We start from the raw sequence: 15422 nt of genomic DNA, 5'->3' as shown, positions 1-15422 counted from the left end.
TTCTCCCTGCACCCAAGGGATGTAAAATGTGTTGTCTCGTAACGTATTTCCATGGTGAAGTTTTCAAACCTGCACGTCTGCGTTGCAAAACGTCACGTGTTCTTGTCTCTTTGTATGATTTGTAGGCGCTCAATTGCAATTTCCCAATGCACGCCGTAGAAAGTTTTCAACGATCACTTTTTTGCATTTTCAACGTGTCCCGTGAGGAAAGGTGGTGAGAGGGCATATTCGTTTTGTTGGTGTGAACAACACTCGCCGAAAAAAACGCTTCACGGCGATTTTGTTGTCTCAACTGCATTCAAGCTGTAGTTCTGTTTGGAAAACAGGACGGTCACTAAACAACCATTTGAGTAATGGCTAAAACAAGGTGCGGGATGCCACATAGGTATGTGCAGCAATATCCTGTCAAGTACCAAATTACGTCAGAGACACGTCAGTCCACCGTTCAGACGTCAAAGAATATGGAAACGTTAAGTAGATGGAGGTGCACAATTCATTTTTCATACGTGTATGGCGTCGCGAAGTTGTTCAACAAAGTTCTATGGATTAACCCCGCGACCAAACAAGGCTGTTACCGACTTATTAGGATGAGGAGTGGATCATCGAAGTATTTCCGGGTCCATAGGTTGCGTTACTTACATTAGTTCACGCCCCGACCTAAACTCCAAAACTCGCCATTTGGTTTTATCCACATCCATTTTCTAGCTAAACATTACTCTTAACTGACAGGGGACAGTTCTATGTTTTTTTACGGTCGCAGCGAATCCGGGCCCTTTTCCATTTTGCGGGCCCCTATGACGCACGTCGGCGCCGCGTGTTTACTAACAACTCTTGTCGCGGCGCGTGTGACTTCTATTGTGTATGACGTTGTCTGGTTCGGTGGCATCCACGCTCGATCGGCGTCGCAAAGGTGCGGGTCAACAGCATCTGACCCCGGACCTCACGAAGATACACTGCGCGATAATTTGTTGGGACAAAGCACGGTCCCGAGGCAATGGAACAAGGCTTTTTGCACAAATTGGGATTCCAGGTTTTGTCCTGTGACAAAACCTCAGCAACGAGGGGAACCTGGAACGATTGTTTGTGAAAGTCGTAGTTCGTGTGTTGACATTCTTGGTAGAGATTGCTGCAATTATTCGCCCACCTACAGCTGCTTGCAATGTAAACAGGGTTTAAACTTCCTTGAACTTGCCTTCTGTAGCCCCTTATTTAGGCATGCTGCAAATCACGAAAATGTCGTTGCTACCGAAATTTAAAGCATTTGCAGACCGTTGTTGGTTCACTTGCAGTACTCAGAAATGGCCCGACCGGTAAAATTGTTACAACAACATAATAGTGTTGAATTGTGGCGACTGTTTTACGTAAACTAGTGTTTCGGAACAACAACCTTTAAAACACGGTTTGTTTTCCACCAACTTCTACAGAAATGACATGCGAAATTAATCCCCCTGTTTTCAAACCAGTCCAAAAATGTGTCACGTCCGCCTGATGATTAAACACTTTGTGTTCGTAAGCGGGCGAACCCTTTTTCGACCCCACCAGCCCCCGTGACGTCACAGCTTGGGGCCGGGCAGCAAATCCGCACGTCATCGCTATAAACAACAATGATATGTTTGCAAACGGAATATTATGCTGTTGTGTTTGCTGATAGCGTTCTTAAAGCAGTTGATGATGCAAATGACGTTGAAAGTAGGTGATGTTTTCATATGTTTACTGCTCCGGAATGACGGCGCACGACATTGTCAATGCATTTGTACCGTAAACATTTCAGAAAAAACGATCTGTTTGCGGAAGGGTTTTCGTATTTGAGGTGAGGTCTTCATTGTAAACGTAGTTGTTAAATTTTCATCACGTTAATTCAGTGATTCCCAAACTGGGTCCCGCAGAACTCAAGGTCCATTCAAAAATCTGAAGGGTTCCGTGAGTTAACTAAAACTGTAAAACTCAATACGTCCCTTCTGAAGCTTTTGGGCAACAGGCGTATAAGAATAAAGCAAAGAGGAAAAACATGTTGACGAAATAAATGAAAAACCTTCCATGTTTGCTTCGTCTCCGCTGTTTTTGGGGTTCCTAAACAACTTAAATAACCTTGCAGGGTTCCATGGATAAAATATTATGAAAACACTGCATTAGATGCTGGGTGTTCAACCTAAATGGCTCTTTTTATTCACATCGTATCTTAATGTACGATACAACGGAGCTACACAATCGAAAGACGTGGTAAATGGACATAAACACATTATAGATCACATGTAGGCTGTTTTAAAACCACGTTAAAATGTGAACAAGACGACAAAAGTGTCTAAATTGGGCACAAGTAAACTACACAAAAATACAGGCAGCATATGACAACACAAGCCCTTTGCTGCCACCTTACGTGAGCTTGCGGTAGTCGACATGTGGATCGCTGGTAATATTTGGGTACATGCGAGTCATGGTAACGGAACAGTCGTCAGCATACATCGTGCGTGGCTTTCTCCTCCGACGTAAGTAAACCACCAGGACAACCGTAGCCAGACACACTGCCACCACTGCTCCAAGTACAATTCCAACAATGCGAGTCTTGGTATCATTCGCTGCCAGCATCCCGCCCGTAGGAAAACTGCTGTTAGCAGTTGTTGGGCCTGCCGTTGTGCCCGCGTTGGTCACTGTTCCAACCGTAACGTTGCCCGACAAGGTTGTGGGTGATTTGATTGTAAAGTTTAGTTTCGGGGTCACCATTGTGTCATTGGACGGCAAAGTGCTCGTTCGAGAAGTTTGCCTGCCTAACGACGTAGCTGCAATTGCTGTGGTTTGTTCTGTTGACGTCGGTTGTGTCTGGGTCGCTGTGGTCATCAGTGGCGTCGTCTCGGTGGTTTGTGTGGCTGGTTGCGCATACGAAGGCGTCACTATGATGAAAGGGCACGTTGGAAATTATATTAACAAACCTTAGGCCGAAAATTATTAAAAAAGCATGGAAACCTTATTTCTGAAACAGTTGTATTTCGATACGTTGTCATATCGAAACAAGGCCCTATCAAACATCTGCGTTTTGGCAAAAAGTAGCAACAAAACATTTGTGTTCGTTTGAGGGCACGCCGGACCTTTTGATCTCAGGATACTTCAAATTGCCTATTTTAAGATTGGCCACTTTTGGATGCGGATGTGAATTGGTCTGGTCCCGCTGTAAGCTCAGGCCGAACCACGTGCCAATAGTGTTCTACTGTTCCGCCAACAAAAGTCGCTACCAAGGAACCGGCTGACCCCAAAAGAAACGCAAGAGTGGGACTTGTTTTAATAATGTCAGGGCGAAATATATATTTTGCATGGAAAAAGTTTGGTTGACATCTTTTGTTGTAACTCTGTAAATCCTACGCATGCCCCTGAGAAATTACGAGATCTTATTCAAAAAACATTTTCTTACGGCCATTATTCTTTACTTTAAGCACGATCTCATTTGCCGTAAGAGCGAAACGTATGCACAAATGACAACATAACCGACAAAAAATGGCTGCGAACTCACGTCCAATGCCAACTGAACGGCACATTGCATTTCACTGCAGCACAACTTACGAGTGCACGGGCTGTTCTCGGTGATCTTGGTAAGCGTCACTTGGTCAAGGAGAATGTTGCCGCTCTTTCCTCTCTTCCAATCAAAGGCCTCAAAGGCCACGACACCACCTTTCGTAACTGGAAGGGCAACCTATGAAGGAATCGAACTTAAAAATCAAGTTTGCTATGATGCTGTGCGGCTCGATAAATTTTGTTGTAACTTTTAAAAACAAAAGTCCCAATGAGATACAACCAGTGGTGGGATTCAAATTTTTTGTCAGCCGGTTCTGTCACAAAAGTCATATTTTTCAGCGGGTTCTAAGATGCGAAAAAACAATTGACAGTAACCAGTGATGCTAACCGGTTCGCTGATCTCATAAAGTTTCGTGAGACGGTTCTATAGTACCGGTGCGAACCGACTGAATCCCACCACTGGATATAACACTTTGTATTGAGTACAGGGCATACCGTGAAATGTTTTGGGGTATAGAGTAACAACGTTGGCATTGACCTGCAAGTAATTTCCTGTGGATAATGTAGCCCAGGGCTTACCGAACAACTTTCACTCGCGTGCCCTATCAATTTATTAAAATTTTTCGTATTCCTACTTGTTTGACAGCTATAATTACAATGAAACGACTTAAAAACACGTATTATAGTGACCCATATGCGTGTCTTGAGTAGTAGTTTGAGACAGGGTACAGAGTAAAGTTATATTTTGTGTGACATTGGTGAAATAATAATTGAACATCCGTTTAGAAAGCACTAATGATGTACAGCCTACTTTCACAAGTTGACAAACTACATATGTAGCATTGAAAACTTTCCAACAACATATTTCTACTCACCTTCCCCTTCTTCCACTGATTTCCTTGGTGACCCCTCAGGTTCCAAATAACTGTTTGATGTTGTTGCAAGGTTTTGCAACTTTTTGACCTTATCACGGCCAGATGTCCCATAGTCCTACCTTCGAACACAAGTTCAAATAACCTCTAAATACTTCAATGGAGGAACCAGATATAAGTATGAGATGTATTCGACATTTTGAACATGCCTTACCTTTCATGAAATACCAGAATTGTAGACATGTTGGATAAGTTCTCGTAAATGTTGGGCTCATAAGCATTGCTGTTCGATTCATCCAATTCTTCGACTTGATGTACACATAACCTTTACCTAAAGATATAGGGATTTATTGCTAATGTCTTCGATAGAAACGATTGGATTCCAAATAATAGTAACGTTTCTAATGCAAAATTTTTATTTGAGCTGGTCCTTAAAGTCTATTTGTGTCCAATTTAACTTACAGTTGATCAGAGAACACGTCCTAAACTTCCTTAAATATTTTCTTATCAATCCATTATATGTTTGTAAGATCGCATGGAACGCAACACACTAAAAGTTTGTTCTAAAGTCGTTTTACTTCGTCTGTAGCCGCTATTAGCCCCGCTGCCTTTTTGTGAACCCTTTGATCCTGATCCCAACTTCCAGTTAAAGTCGTCGAGTCCTTGGGCCTTCCACACGTTTGTCCACGAGCACTTTCCTATTCTATCGAAGGTGCAATTAAGATCTGGGAATACAAAATAGAAATTGTTTTTTTTTAAATTCTCTATTAGCGAAATCCTTGTTGTTCGTTGATGTTAAGACAGATAAAATTAGTAGGTCTACATGTGAGCATAACCCAGCTAACATATTCATTCCCTCTACTTGAAATTTGTGAATTAAACTTTTGTTTGTCCTTATTAATGCGCAAAAAGCATTCATTTTTACGCAAGACATTGTTCCTGACCCTAAATCAATGAGAAAAGGACTCAATATTTGTGTCCAAAAACATGTAAACAACATAGAATCGAGCCAAAAACCGACATCCATACTGCCTGCATTTTGAGCGCAAGATCCCGCTATTGTCGTCAGCAAGAAGTAGTACGCGGCAAGTGATTGTGCAATCATGATCCTTTCCGATCCTGAATTGCTCGTCTGAATCCTGTCACTGCTTCCGGTGCGTGAGAGGCAAATTTGCTTTTGGGAGATGGGAAAACCCTCCTGTATGGTCAATTTTTAGACATAGAACGACTTTGGATTAAGTTTAGGAAAAAAACCAATGCATTTTATATGCGAGATTTAACAAGCATGTACTGATGTAGTTTTTCAAAACAAACCTTACTTCAGGCTTTGACGAACAATTAAGGAAGGTGTTTAAATCGTGTGAATTGGCTGGGTAAATAATAAAGTATTCGTTTGTCAAACAATTTCAACAAATAAGCAAACGTTGCTACACTCTGAAATTGAAAACAAATGTGTAATCTATTAAACTTGAATCCACAAAAACTATCCTTGACGCTGCATAACAGCTGCAATTCTAAGAACGATGTGATTGAGAGCGACATGAAGAAACTGCCTGTTTTGTAGGTTTGGACTGTTGATGCCAACCTGGAACACCTCAATAACACAACCAAGATCTACACATTTTCTTTAGTTAACCACACCTCAAAAGTGCGAGTCTTTACCTTTGTGAACATCGCACCCGCTTTCTAAAAACAAAACACAGTAGCGCTACATGTTATGCTGTTGGATTCCTGCACCTTGAGACCAGTCCACACATCCCGAACGCGGAGCTTTTCTATGATTTCCGCGAATAGTGCGAAGTGATCGCAATTTTCCTATTGCCTCGACGCTGCGCGGTACTAATACCGGAAAGTAATCTGCCGGGACGCTGTACCCGCTCGCTCACAGCGTTGCATGGTTGCGTCATGACGACGTCACGAGTCTGTGGTCCAAGGACCCAAGCTGCCAGTGTTGCAGTACCTAGCACCGCGTAGTGCAAAGCGCGGTCATCAAATTCTGTGCCAGATGGATTACTATTATGTTGCAATATTTTGTTACTGTACATCAATGGGTGGACAAATTGCTTTGATCGCCTTGCTAGGGGTTTTCAATGAAGGCATTTGCACCGGCCTTTTTTATTGAATGCATCGTCGAACACACAGCACAAGTGCAATAATAACCACAAAGGTAATCGTCTGGCGGTGTAGGTAAATCTTTCAAACTACACAAAATACTGAAAAGCTTTAAAGAGCCGAAAGGAAAAATGGTATAATCGGCCATGGAAGTGCGGAAGCCTCACAAAGTCTACAATGTGCGATGGTATGCAATATATACAGCACAGCTAAATGCATATGAACCATAGAGCTTCATTGTCCTACGCTATACCTTTGTACATACGGTTTAACACTGGATCATGCCCTTGTTTGTGACAAAAGCTAAATGATAAAATATCAAAAAACTTCTAAGCGCCACAAAACATCTTTACAAACAAATAAGCTTCATAGTTATTTTAGGGCCTTAAATTGTGTCATTTCATTTTTTACCCAGATAGTTAGCGAAAAACGACAATTTGTGGGAATTTAATAAATAATTTGGAAAAAAAGAAAGGTAGTAAAACTGGACGTTGCATAAATGCACTAGGTAACTTTCGTGTGTCGTAGGTTGCGGTTCTGGGCGAAGGAACGGGCGTGGTATGAGTATTTCCAAGGATTTGCCTTTAAGTGGGGCTCCTGAAACAATACATATGTTTACTTAGAGGAATACCCTTTTATCTGGTACAACATACGTTTTAATTGAAAAAAATATCAAAAAATTCATAGCTTGCTTTTGAAAAGGTTTGCCAAAGTTGGGAGAATGTGTTTTGAATGAAATAAATGACATGCATAAACAATATTCAAGTGAACTGCAAACAGGGCCACTGTTTTAACCTTATGGTCTCATCGTTACTACAACCTTGAGAACGTAGAACAATCTTACAAGGCAATAACCAAGCGAGACTTCCACGTGATGATCTATGATTATGCAGTCGCCGTCAACCGTCGGATACGAAACTAGGTGAAAACACTATGGCCAAGCAAATGCCAAAACCAACAGTGCCGCCCGACTTAGCACAAAAATCATAAGCATATTACCTGTGTGTTGGCAAGGGTCTGGAGATAAGTTTGTGGAATGATCTCGCTATCATCAACCCACATAGTTACATTGGAGGGGGAACTGAAGAGGTTTCTGGTTGGTGGTGGGTAAATTTTTGAGTATCTCCTGTGATTTCTTTTCAATCGAGTTTGTTTATCTACGACAGTGTAATGAATTATCATGCTAGCAATATAAAAGAAACTAAATATTTTGCCAAAAACATTTTAATTTATGTGTAAAATTTGATCCCTAAAATATCTTTCGACATTTTTCACTCTTGTATATCCGAGAAGAGAATTAGTACCACAAAAGTCTTCTCTATACAAGCTGTTAATGCCATCTCTCGGGTGTAACTTGTCCTTTCCAGTCCAGGAAACTATGTCCTCAGAAAAATGTTGGCATTTGTCAAACTCAGTTTTCTGTTTGCCAAGGCCCTAACACAAGAGAAACATTGCCATCAACCACATTAAAGTCATTTGTATTCAAAATCTGAATTTGTTTTGTATTCAAAATCTCACCTGTCCAAAGTACACACCATGATCTTGAAATGAATTCCTGTTATCATGCAGTGAGAATGGATTCTTCTGTCTGTATGGGGTCTAATAACAAGTGGTTCCATCATTGGTTTACAATAAATACATCTACCATTATGTGCAATTGTTCATGTGACATTTTTCTATGTGCTGAATAATTTAAGTTGGTAAAATTTGCATCCAAGAAACAAGGTTACCTTCAACTTGTCTTGAAACAGTGGAGGACATTTGACATGTGAACTATGGTCAGATAAGCTGTTCTTCAACATAATGCCTGTGGTTGTGCCGCTGTCTCTACATGGTATTTCAGATGGCATTCCCCGATGTGCAAACTGCAAGTTTGATCAAAACAAAAGTTGTGAAATGGAACTACATGGCTCACTTGTAATTCTTAGACAAAATTACCCACAATAATCTACTTTAAGGCTATGTGCAAAAGATTTATCTTTTAAGTTACACACATCTCATGTGTAATGATCACTCTGACATAATTTCATGTTTGTAATGAAAATAATGGAAACAATTGTTAATCACAATGTTGAACTATTGGTTTAATTTTAGTAAACATTTATGTAGTTTTTTTTTTCAAAGTAACTCACCCATATCCCATGCTCTGCTTGAGATGGAACAAATCGTCTTCCTTTACCCATCTCACCACCAAACGTTTAAAATCACAGCATGTAACAGAAATTCATTCCTAAACTTCGCGATCAAATTGCACCTTCAGTTTTAAGCTTATAATTTAAACTCCAATCCCAAACACATCTTAACATATGCGTTTTAACTTTCCACGCAGTGTTTACAAACAAACTCGCGAATATCCCGCTTGTTGTAACCGCCCAAGTATCATCACAAATAAGTTTGCAAATCCGCAGTAAACGCACAACTCTCTTGTGAGAACAACGTTGCCATGACAACAAAGCTATAAAAATCGAAATGAGAGAAGCATACATGGGAATTTTCCAACCTTTTCGTAGAATATCGCTGACAAAAAAATTTAATTGTTTAATTATTTGCTTTATCAGACGTTTGTTTGAAAACGATACACTACACTATGACACTAGTGTATGTGTGACAATAATACAGTTTTCGAACAAAAAAATCATAGTGATGTAAAACCCTTTTTGTAACTTTGAAGTATTGTCAAATACGAAAATATTTTCAAGACAGTTAAATTCTTTTTATGTGTAAATGGCTAACAATTGATTTTTTTGTTTTAATTGCCATTTTTTTATATTTGTCGAGTCATGTGCTGCGTAATGGTTTACAAAAACTGTAAACACATTGTTGCGCAGGTTGCAACTCAGTTGCGAAACTGAGCGGGAAATTATTCGTGTATAAATTATTCAAATTATTAGCCACACTTAAAAGACTCAGGGCGTAGCAAAAGGTTTAACAATTTCGAATTTGTGCAGTTGTTTTTCTGTGGTGGATATGGAATCTCGCGACATCAAAAATGAACAAAAGTTGGTTCAAAGAATGGCTTTAAACGACAACAAAGCTGGAATGAAAGGCTTGGACAAGGAAAATATTAACAAGTAAACGTCAATTGTTACATAGGAAATTAGTGCCATGATGGATGCTAAAAGTGAATTTAATACTTCATTAACGTTTGCTAGAATAATAATGGAAAACACGGTCGGATCTCGATATTACAAGAATGAACAAAAAAAGGACAAGCAACTTATGGAAAAAATCCAAAAAATGGGGGACCAGCTGCAAAAATTTACACCAAAACAAAGAAAAGATGCCTTACGCAAGGTAAGTGTGAAATATAGAAGTTCTTCTATTTGTGCAATGTGGTTTAAGTTGCATTGCAAGAAAATATTGTTGAGGCTGATGAAATATTGGAATCAATTGAATGTGAAAGGAATTTGACAAAAACTATCATTCACATTGATATGGATGCTTTTTATGCATCGGTTGAGGAACGTGATTGTCCCGATTTAAAAAACAAGCCAATGGCCGTTGGGGGACTGAGCATGTTGGTAGGTATTGCAAAATAAGGTTAATACTGAAGCATTTTAAAATGTTTTTTTTTTTACAATGAGCAGTGTACATCCAATTATATTGCTCGGCGTTATGGTGTTCGAGCTGCAATGCCGGGCTATATTGCAAAAAAGCTTTGTCCTGATTTGGTTATTGTGCCTACCAACTTCAAAAAGTATAGAGAGGTAAGTGTGTTTTTTTGCAACGAGAAAATTTACTTTGTTTATGCTATTTGCCGAAATTAAAGAATGGTAAATTTTATAGGTCTTTACTTATTTGTGTGGTAGGTCAGTCAAGAGTGCCAAGCGATCTTCGCAGAGTACGATCCAAATTTCATGGCAATGAGTCTTGATGAAGCATATCTGGATATAACAGATCACCTTGAAAAGAGAATTCTTGCCTCTGAGGTGATGAAATATGCCTGGTTTTGAATTGCCCTAAAATCTAACCCTGTTTAACTTGTGTTGATAAATTCGTTTTCTGTTATCTACAGAGCGAGAGGACATTTTCTTTCAATGAAAAGTTAGTTGATGTCGATTTGGGAGAAAGCAAAACTAGGCTGTTTGGATTTTCTGCAGAGGATGTGTCTGAAGAAATTCGATTCAGGATTCATCAGGTAATAAAATGTTCAAAGTTTAAGTATTATTCATGTCGTCATACCTGGGATTGTAATAGGGTATATTAGGCATACCATTGTCTGATGCACAATGAGAAAATCAATAAGAAAACGTAGTCATTCCTTCCCTTATCACATTCTGTTTGGAGCCTTTATTGAAATAAATATGTTGTAAATATCCTTTTTTCAAAAAAAAAACAATTGCACAAAGCTTTATAGCTTTGGCATAAATATATATTTTCAAGTTCGTGTGTGTCAAGTATTTTTTCAGCTGCTTGTTTGTTTTGTTAGAAAACATTGTTGACAGCCAGTGCTGGTATTGGACCAAATACAATGCTAGCAAAGATTGGAAGCGACCTAAACAAACCCAACGGCCAAAAATATTTTCGACCTGATAGAGATTCAATCATGGACTTTATCAAACAACTTCCAATCAGAAAGGTTAATTGCATGCAACAGGCAAAGCTACATTTTAAACTGTTCCTAACCATGTACACAACACTAATTTCCCAGGTCAGTGGAATTGGCAAGGTTAGTGAACAACTTCTTGCATCGCTTGACATCACAAAATGTGGTGACTTGTATGAGCGACGCGCAGATCTCGTTCTACTCTTCTCTAGTATTTCATGTTCATTTTTCTTCCGGGCCTCATTAGGATGTTCCTCCACACATCTGGAAAATGAGAGTGAAAGAAAGAGCATCAGCACAGAGAGGTATGTCTTTATATGACCAGATTCCAACCTAACCAAAATGAGCAACTAAACCTAGCAGCATTCAAAATTTGACCATATTGGGTCATACTGCCATCGCTGTGAAAACTGACATTCACACAGTAGCGGTTACATCATGATATTCAAAAGTAGCTATTAAATGAATCTTTGTGTAATTGTGTATATTCTGTTGTTCATGATTCACCATGATTAAAAATTGTACTGAAAATTGGTTCTTATAGTGTTTTCATTCTTTTCAGAACATTTCATACCATATCAAACCCTGTAGATTTGTACAAAAAACTGAATGAGCTTTGTGAATCACTAACGAAGGATTTGCAGGAGAAATGCCTTCAAGGAAAGACAGTAGTGTTGAAAACAAAAACTGTTGATTTTGAGGTGCATCATTGTGTTTTCTTGTTATTTACCTCTTATAATTTTTTTTTAAATCTTATAAAATTGCTTGTTAACTTGTAGAATCACACCCGTTCACGTAGTTGTGCCAATGGGCTCCACACCAAGGATCAAATCTACAACATTGCGAAGGAGCTTCTAAAACAGGACATTTCTGCAGCAAATGGAAAGCTTGCCCTCAGATTGATGGGTATGTGGGCTAGGAAAATACAACTTACTCGAGTTTTTGTCAAGAACTTTTGAGTATTGTTCAATTTGAATGCTTGCATTGTAGGAATCGGCCTGTCCAAACTTGAGTCTGCATCATCTGCACCACAAGCCTCTATTCGCAGTTTCTTTGCCACAAATAAAGAAGCACTGGCTTCATCAACATCAAACTCAGAAAAACTTTCCCTTGACATAAATGATACCACTGAGAGTATCAGTGCAAATAGCAGCTACCAGGACTTGACAAATCACAGCATGGACCTACTCAAGCCCCAAACATCTACCTCTGACACTGTCTTACCTGATGTCTTTGAAAAACCACAAATAGCCTCAGAACAGCTAGAAAGTAACCCTATTCAAAGCGAAAATTTGTGCAATAACGAAAACAGCAAAAAAAGTCATCTTGACTCTAAAAACAGCCATAGTGCTGTTGAAGATCAGCACGATCCCACACCAGCTTTGAACGAAACTTGTGAAGAAATGACTTGCCCAATCTGCAGAGTTTCCTTCAGTTCTGCTCAGTTTTCCCTCTCCCACTTTAATTCCCACATTGACTCTTGTTTGAGTCGCCAGGAAATAAAAAGCATTTTGGCGAGCGAGTCCAATAACAACCAACCTCGTAAAACATCCCCGAATAAGTTACATCCACCGAAGCGCAGAAAAGTGGAAGGAATAAAATTTCATTCAATCGACAAGTTTTTCACATGACTGTTAATGATTTTGTTTTTTGTACGAATGTTGCATTATTGTTAGCCATTTTGCCAGTATGCTATTTTGTTGTTTTATGTGCAATCGTCAAGTGTAGACTAAGAGTGTTAAAGTCTTTGACACTTTCTCCATTTTTGCACTTTTCACTTGCAGATACGTTAAAACTTTCTATGATAGGTTTAGGTTTTGTAATGAGTTTTTGGGATGAATCCAAACTTTCCAGCAAACTCCACCAACTGGAATCCACAGAGACATGCATTCCCATCTGAACGGTTTCCACAACCCAACAACTTTGTTCGGGCCCCACCATGGCCACCTCGGCCCTTTATGGATTATCAAGGGTCTACAGAAAAATGCCAAAATATGGGTCAAAGTTCTTTCAACGGAAATCAGTTCATGTATCAGAATTTTGGTCCACCGAGAATGGGTATGGGGCCACCACAAATGGCATGGAACTGGAATGGCCCCCCAGGATTTGGCCCCAATCGAATGCCTCCACGACCATTTTTCAATGAACAAAGGTTTGGGCAAAACTTTAGGCCACCTACAGACAGTATAGGGAATCAAAGAATCGCTTTTCCAGCTTCAAAGGCAAGCAAAACAATGGGCACTGAAAAGAGTCCAGATGCCAGTTTAGTGCAAAACTTTTTATCCAGCATTGGAAAGCTGCCGACAAAAAATAAACCATCAACCCCAACCACTTCTCCAGGAACAAATATGTCCCTAAAAGTAAGTTTCCAGTTAGATTCTGACTTCACAGTTTGGGATTGAACTCTGAATAAAACATAAATTGTCACAAGATCTGTGAAGCCCAGAAGATGTTGTCAAGAGCAGATCAGCTTCTCAAGTTACTAGAGGCGACAATTGACTCGTCGAGTGAAGAAACAGAAAATGCCAAGGTACTTTGTTTTGTGATGTGATGAAAATTGTTACTTGTCTAATAAATGTAGCATTGCTTAGTTTCGCACCAAAGAATGTACATGATTGCTAACTTTTGTGTGGCACAAAAATAACTTGTATTTTAGGCAAATAACCAATGTATTTTGATAACTTCTGTATTTGCAGTACAAACAACAAAAGTTACAGTGAAACAAATGTATATGTTTGGTTAAACCGTTTTTTGTTACAGACTGAGTTGTCGAGCCTTCTTTCAGTGATGAACGATCCCAATGTAGTGGAAAGTTTAAAGAAGAAAATCTCACTTCGACGTAAATCTCGCATGAGGAGGAAAATGAAAAGGAAGCATGCCTACGAGGAAAAACTGGAAGAAAGAAGAAGAATTGAGGAGAAGAATCGGAAAATTGCAGAATGGCAAAAGCGGGAAAACAAAAAACTTGACCAACAGTTGAGGGTAAAAATATATAGCTTTACCTCAGTATGAAAATTCTTGTGTGAACTAAAAAAAATTTGCAAACCAGGAAGCTGAAATGCAGAAGCAAATTGATGAAGCTTTGGTGGAAGTTAGAAAGGAGCAAAACGCATCTGCCAAGGCTCTGGAAATGATCAGTTTTCTTGCAAAACTGCGAAAGATCCGATTTAATGCTAGGAAATTAAGAGGTATTGTATTGACTCAAAATTAAAGCGGAATGATTTTGTTGTCTGAAAACTTTTCAGAGACAATATTGCATGCTATGAAACCAATGCAAAATGTTTATCAATGCATGGTGTTAAAAAATTCGAAAAAAACGTATAAACAGTATGCCTGCGGCGTGAATTGACAGGCGAAGATGTACCCGATGACGCTGTGAATGAACAATTCAACAACACAGTGACGAGGGTTAAGTCAAGCTTGTTCGCACACAAAACCGCCTGTGAAGAAAAGGCCGCTTCACTGAAACTTTTCATGGAAGGCGAGCAGGAAAAAGCCAAGCTGGAAATCGAGAGAAAACGGCAGAAAAAAGAGGCGAGCAAAAGGAGAGAATGGGAAAAAGAGCGGGAATTTATTTTGTTCGGAAAGTCAGGTGGGTTGTTTGTTTTAAATAACTAAGGTTGCCTTTTTTTGTATGAACAGTTCTTTCCTAATTGTTTGTTTAGTCAAAATCGACGCCTTTGATCCCATGTGGCCTGTTCAACAGCTTCACGAACAAGGAAATTCCTCGTTGCATAATTTGACGCAGTATAGGTTTGTATACGACCTTTATATGCATACATTTAACATCAACTTTTCGATGTAAATCATACAAAGTGCATTCCTTATCGTTATGGTCTGTGATTTTACATTTTATTCCGTACTTGGTAGTTTCCCTTGTTAGTGGGATTGTGGGACCTAGGTAGCATTGCACGGTATAATTGTCATCTTGCTGATTTCAACAATGCTTATATGTACCCCACAGGCGTATGTGGGACCAGTATTTGAACCCAAGTGGATCCACTATTCCCGTCGACTGGGTTGAACCCGAAAATCCCTCGTCTGAAGAATGGAAAGAGTTTTTGTCCCCGTCGAACTTGGACGAAGAAAATCCAAATAAACCCTGAGGATTTTTGTCAAAATATCCTTTGATGAGCGCTGATAAATTCTGTTATGTGTTAGAGTTTGCAGGACATGCCCTTGAGTAAGGATTGCTCACAGAGAGAAACTTTTTGCATCACTGCCTCGGGAAGCTTCACAAAATGAATTCATTCGAATGGAGTTACGCCAGATTCTGTCAAAAGCGACTTACTTGGAATGTTGTATCCTTATCATTAAACACGAAAGGATTGTGATTACCAAATAACTATATGGTTCAATATTTAATGAGAACTTTTTACCTGTTCTGG

The 15422-nt window shown here is 39.4% G+C and overlaps 4 protein-coding genes across 4 annotated transcripts; 2 read left to right on the top strand and 2 right to left on the bottom strand.

The window, feature by feature from the left end:
- Positions 1-2143: 2143 nt before the first annotated feature.
- On the bottom strand, positions 2144-5812 carry LOC145903254 (uncharacterized). Its single transcript, XM_082991319.1, has 7 exons — positions 5696-5812; positions 5406-5574; positions 4955-5101; positions 4591-4707; positions 4380-4498; positions 3553-3682; positions 2144-2888 (listed from the first exon to the last, which is right to left on the bottom strand). The coding sequence occupies exons 2-7, from the start codon at positions 5479-5481 to the stop codon at positions 2374-2376; spliced, it is 1104 nt and encodes a 367-aa protein (XP_082847445.1). The 5' UTR covers positions 5482-5574; positions 5696-5812; the 3' UTR covers positions 2144-2373.
- A 672-nt stretch (positions 5813-6484) lies between these two features.
- Positions 6485-8764, bottom strand: LOC145903265 (testis-expressed protein 36-like). Its single transcript, XM_082991330.1, has 6 exons — positions 8621-8764; positions 8219-8353; positions 8007-8087; positions 7793-7922; positions 7488-7645; positions 6485-7085 (listed from the first exon to the last, which is right to left on the bottom strand). Exons 1-6 carry the CDS (start codon positions 8669-8671, stop codon positions 6993-6995), a joined length of 648 nt encoding a protein of 215 aa, XP_082847456.1. The 5' UTR covers positions 8672-8764; the 3' UTR covers positions 6485-6992.
- Positions 8765-9328: 564 nt separating this feature from the next.
- Positions 9329-12813, top strand: LOC145904075 (DNA polymerase kappa-like). Its single transcript, XM_082992305.1, has 11 exons — positions 9329-9559; positions 9641-9782; positions 9857-10009; positions 10076-10195; positions 10298-10417; positions 10504-10626; positions 10918-11067; positions 11140-11339; positions 11597-11735; positions 11814-11940; positions 12025-12813. The coding sequence occupies exons 1-11, from the start codon at positions 9456-9458 to the stop codon at positions 12663-12665; spliced, it is 2019 nt and encodes a 672-aa protein (XP_082848431.1). The 5' UTR covers positions 9329-9455; the 3' UTR covers positions 12666-12813.
- A 9-nt stretch (positions 12814-12822) lies between these two features.
- Positions 12823-15156, top strand: LOC145904076 (uncharacterized). Its single transcript, XM_082992306.1, has 7 exons — positions 12823-13394; positions 13466-13564; positions 13795-14016; positions 14084-14222; positions 14387-14626; positions 14700-14787; positions 14999-15156. Exons 1-7 carry the CDS (start codon positions 12870-12872, stop codon positions 15138-15140), a joined length of 1455 nt encoding a protein of 484 aa, XP_082848432.1. The 5' UTR covers positions 12823-12869; the 3' UTR covers positions 15141-15156.
- Positions 15157-15422: the final 266 nt, after the last annotated feature.

The sequence above is a fragment of the Ascidia mentula genome, chromosome 5 (assembly GCF_947561715.1).
Source record: "Ascidia mentula chromosome 5, kaAscMent1.1, whole genome shotgun sequence".
Taxonomy (NCBI): Eukaryota; Metazoa; Chordata; class Ascidiacea; order Phlebobranchia; family Ascidiidae; genus Ascidia; species Ascidia mentula.
Note: the sequence above shows the minus strand (reverse complement) of the source record. Positions and strands in the feature narration are given on the sequence as shown.

Bases quoted from the DNA above. Each gene is read 5' to 3' on its own strand.
- LOC145903254 (XM_082991319.1), bottom strand. From the start codon at position 5,481: ATGATTGCACAATCACTTGCCGCGTACTACTTCTTGCTGACGACAATA. The intron at 5,102-5,405 runs GTATGGATGTCG...TTGTATTCCCAG, and splicing joins TTGCGCTCAAAATGCAGGCA to ATCTTAATTGCACCTTCGAT. The intron at 3,683-4,379 runs GTGAGTAGAAAT...ATTCCTTCATAG, and splicing joins ATCAGTGGAAGAAGGGGAAG to GTTGCCCTTCCAGTTACGAA.
- LOC145904075 (XM_082992305.1), top strand. From the start codon at position 9,456: ATGGAATCTCGCGACATCAAAAATGAACAAAAGTTGGTTCAAAGAATG. The intron at 10,010-10,075 runs GTAGGTATTGCA...TACAATGAGCAG, and splicing joins TTGGGGGACTGAGCATGTTG to TGTACATCCAATTATATTGC. The intron at 10,196-10,297 runs GTAAGTGTGTTT...TTTGTGTGGTAG, and splicing joins ACTTCAAAAAGTATAGAGAG to GTCAGTCAAGAGTGCCAAGC.
- LOC145903265 (XM_082991330.1), bottom strand. From the start codon at position 8,671: ATGGGTAAAGGAAGACGATTTGTTCCATCTCAAGCAGAGCATGGGATA. The intron at 7,923-8,006 runs GTGAGATTTTGA...CTCTTGTGTTAG, and splicing joins ATGGTGTGTACTTTGGACAG to GGCCTTGGCAAACAGAAAAC. The intron at 7,646-7,792 runs GTACTAATTCTC...ACACTGTCGTAG, and splicing joins GTATAGAGAAGACTTTTGTG to ATAAACAAACTCGATTGAAA.
- LOC145904076 (XM_082992306.1), top strand. From the start codon at position 12,870: ATGAATCCAAACTTTCCAGCAAACTCCACCAACTGGAATCCACAGAGA. The intron at 13,395-13,465 runs GTAAGTTTCCAG...AATTGTCACAAG, and splicing joins GAACAAATATGTCCCTAAAA to ATCTGTGAAGCCCAGAAGAT. The intron at 14,223-14,386 runs GTATTGTATTGA...GTGAATTGACAG, and splicing joins TAATGCTAGGAAATTAAGAG to GCGAAGATGTACCCGATGAC.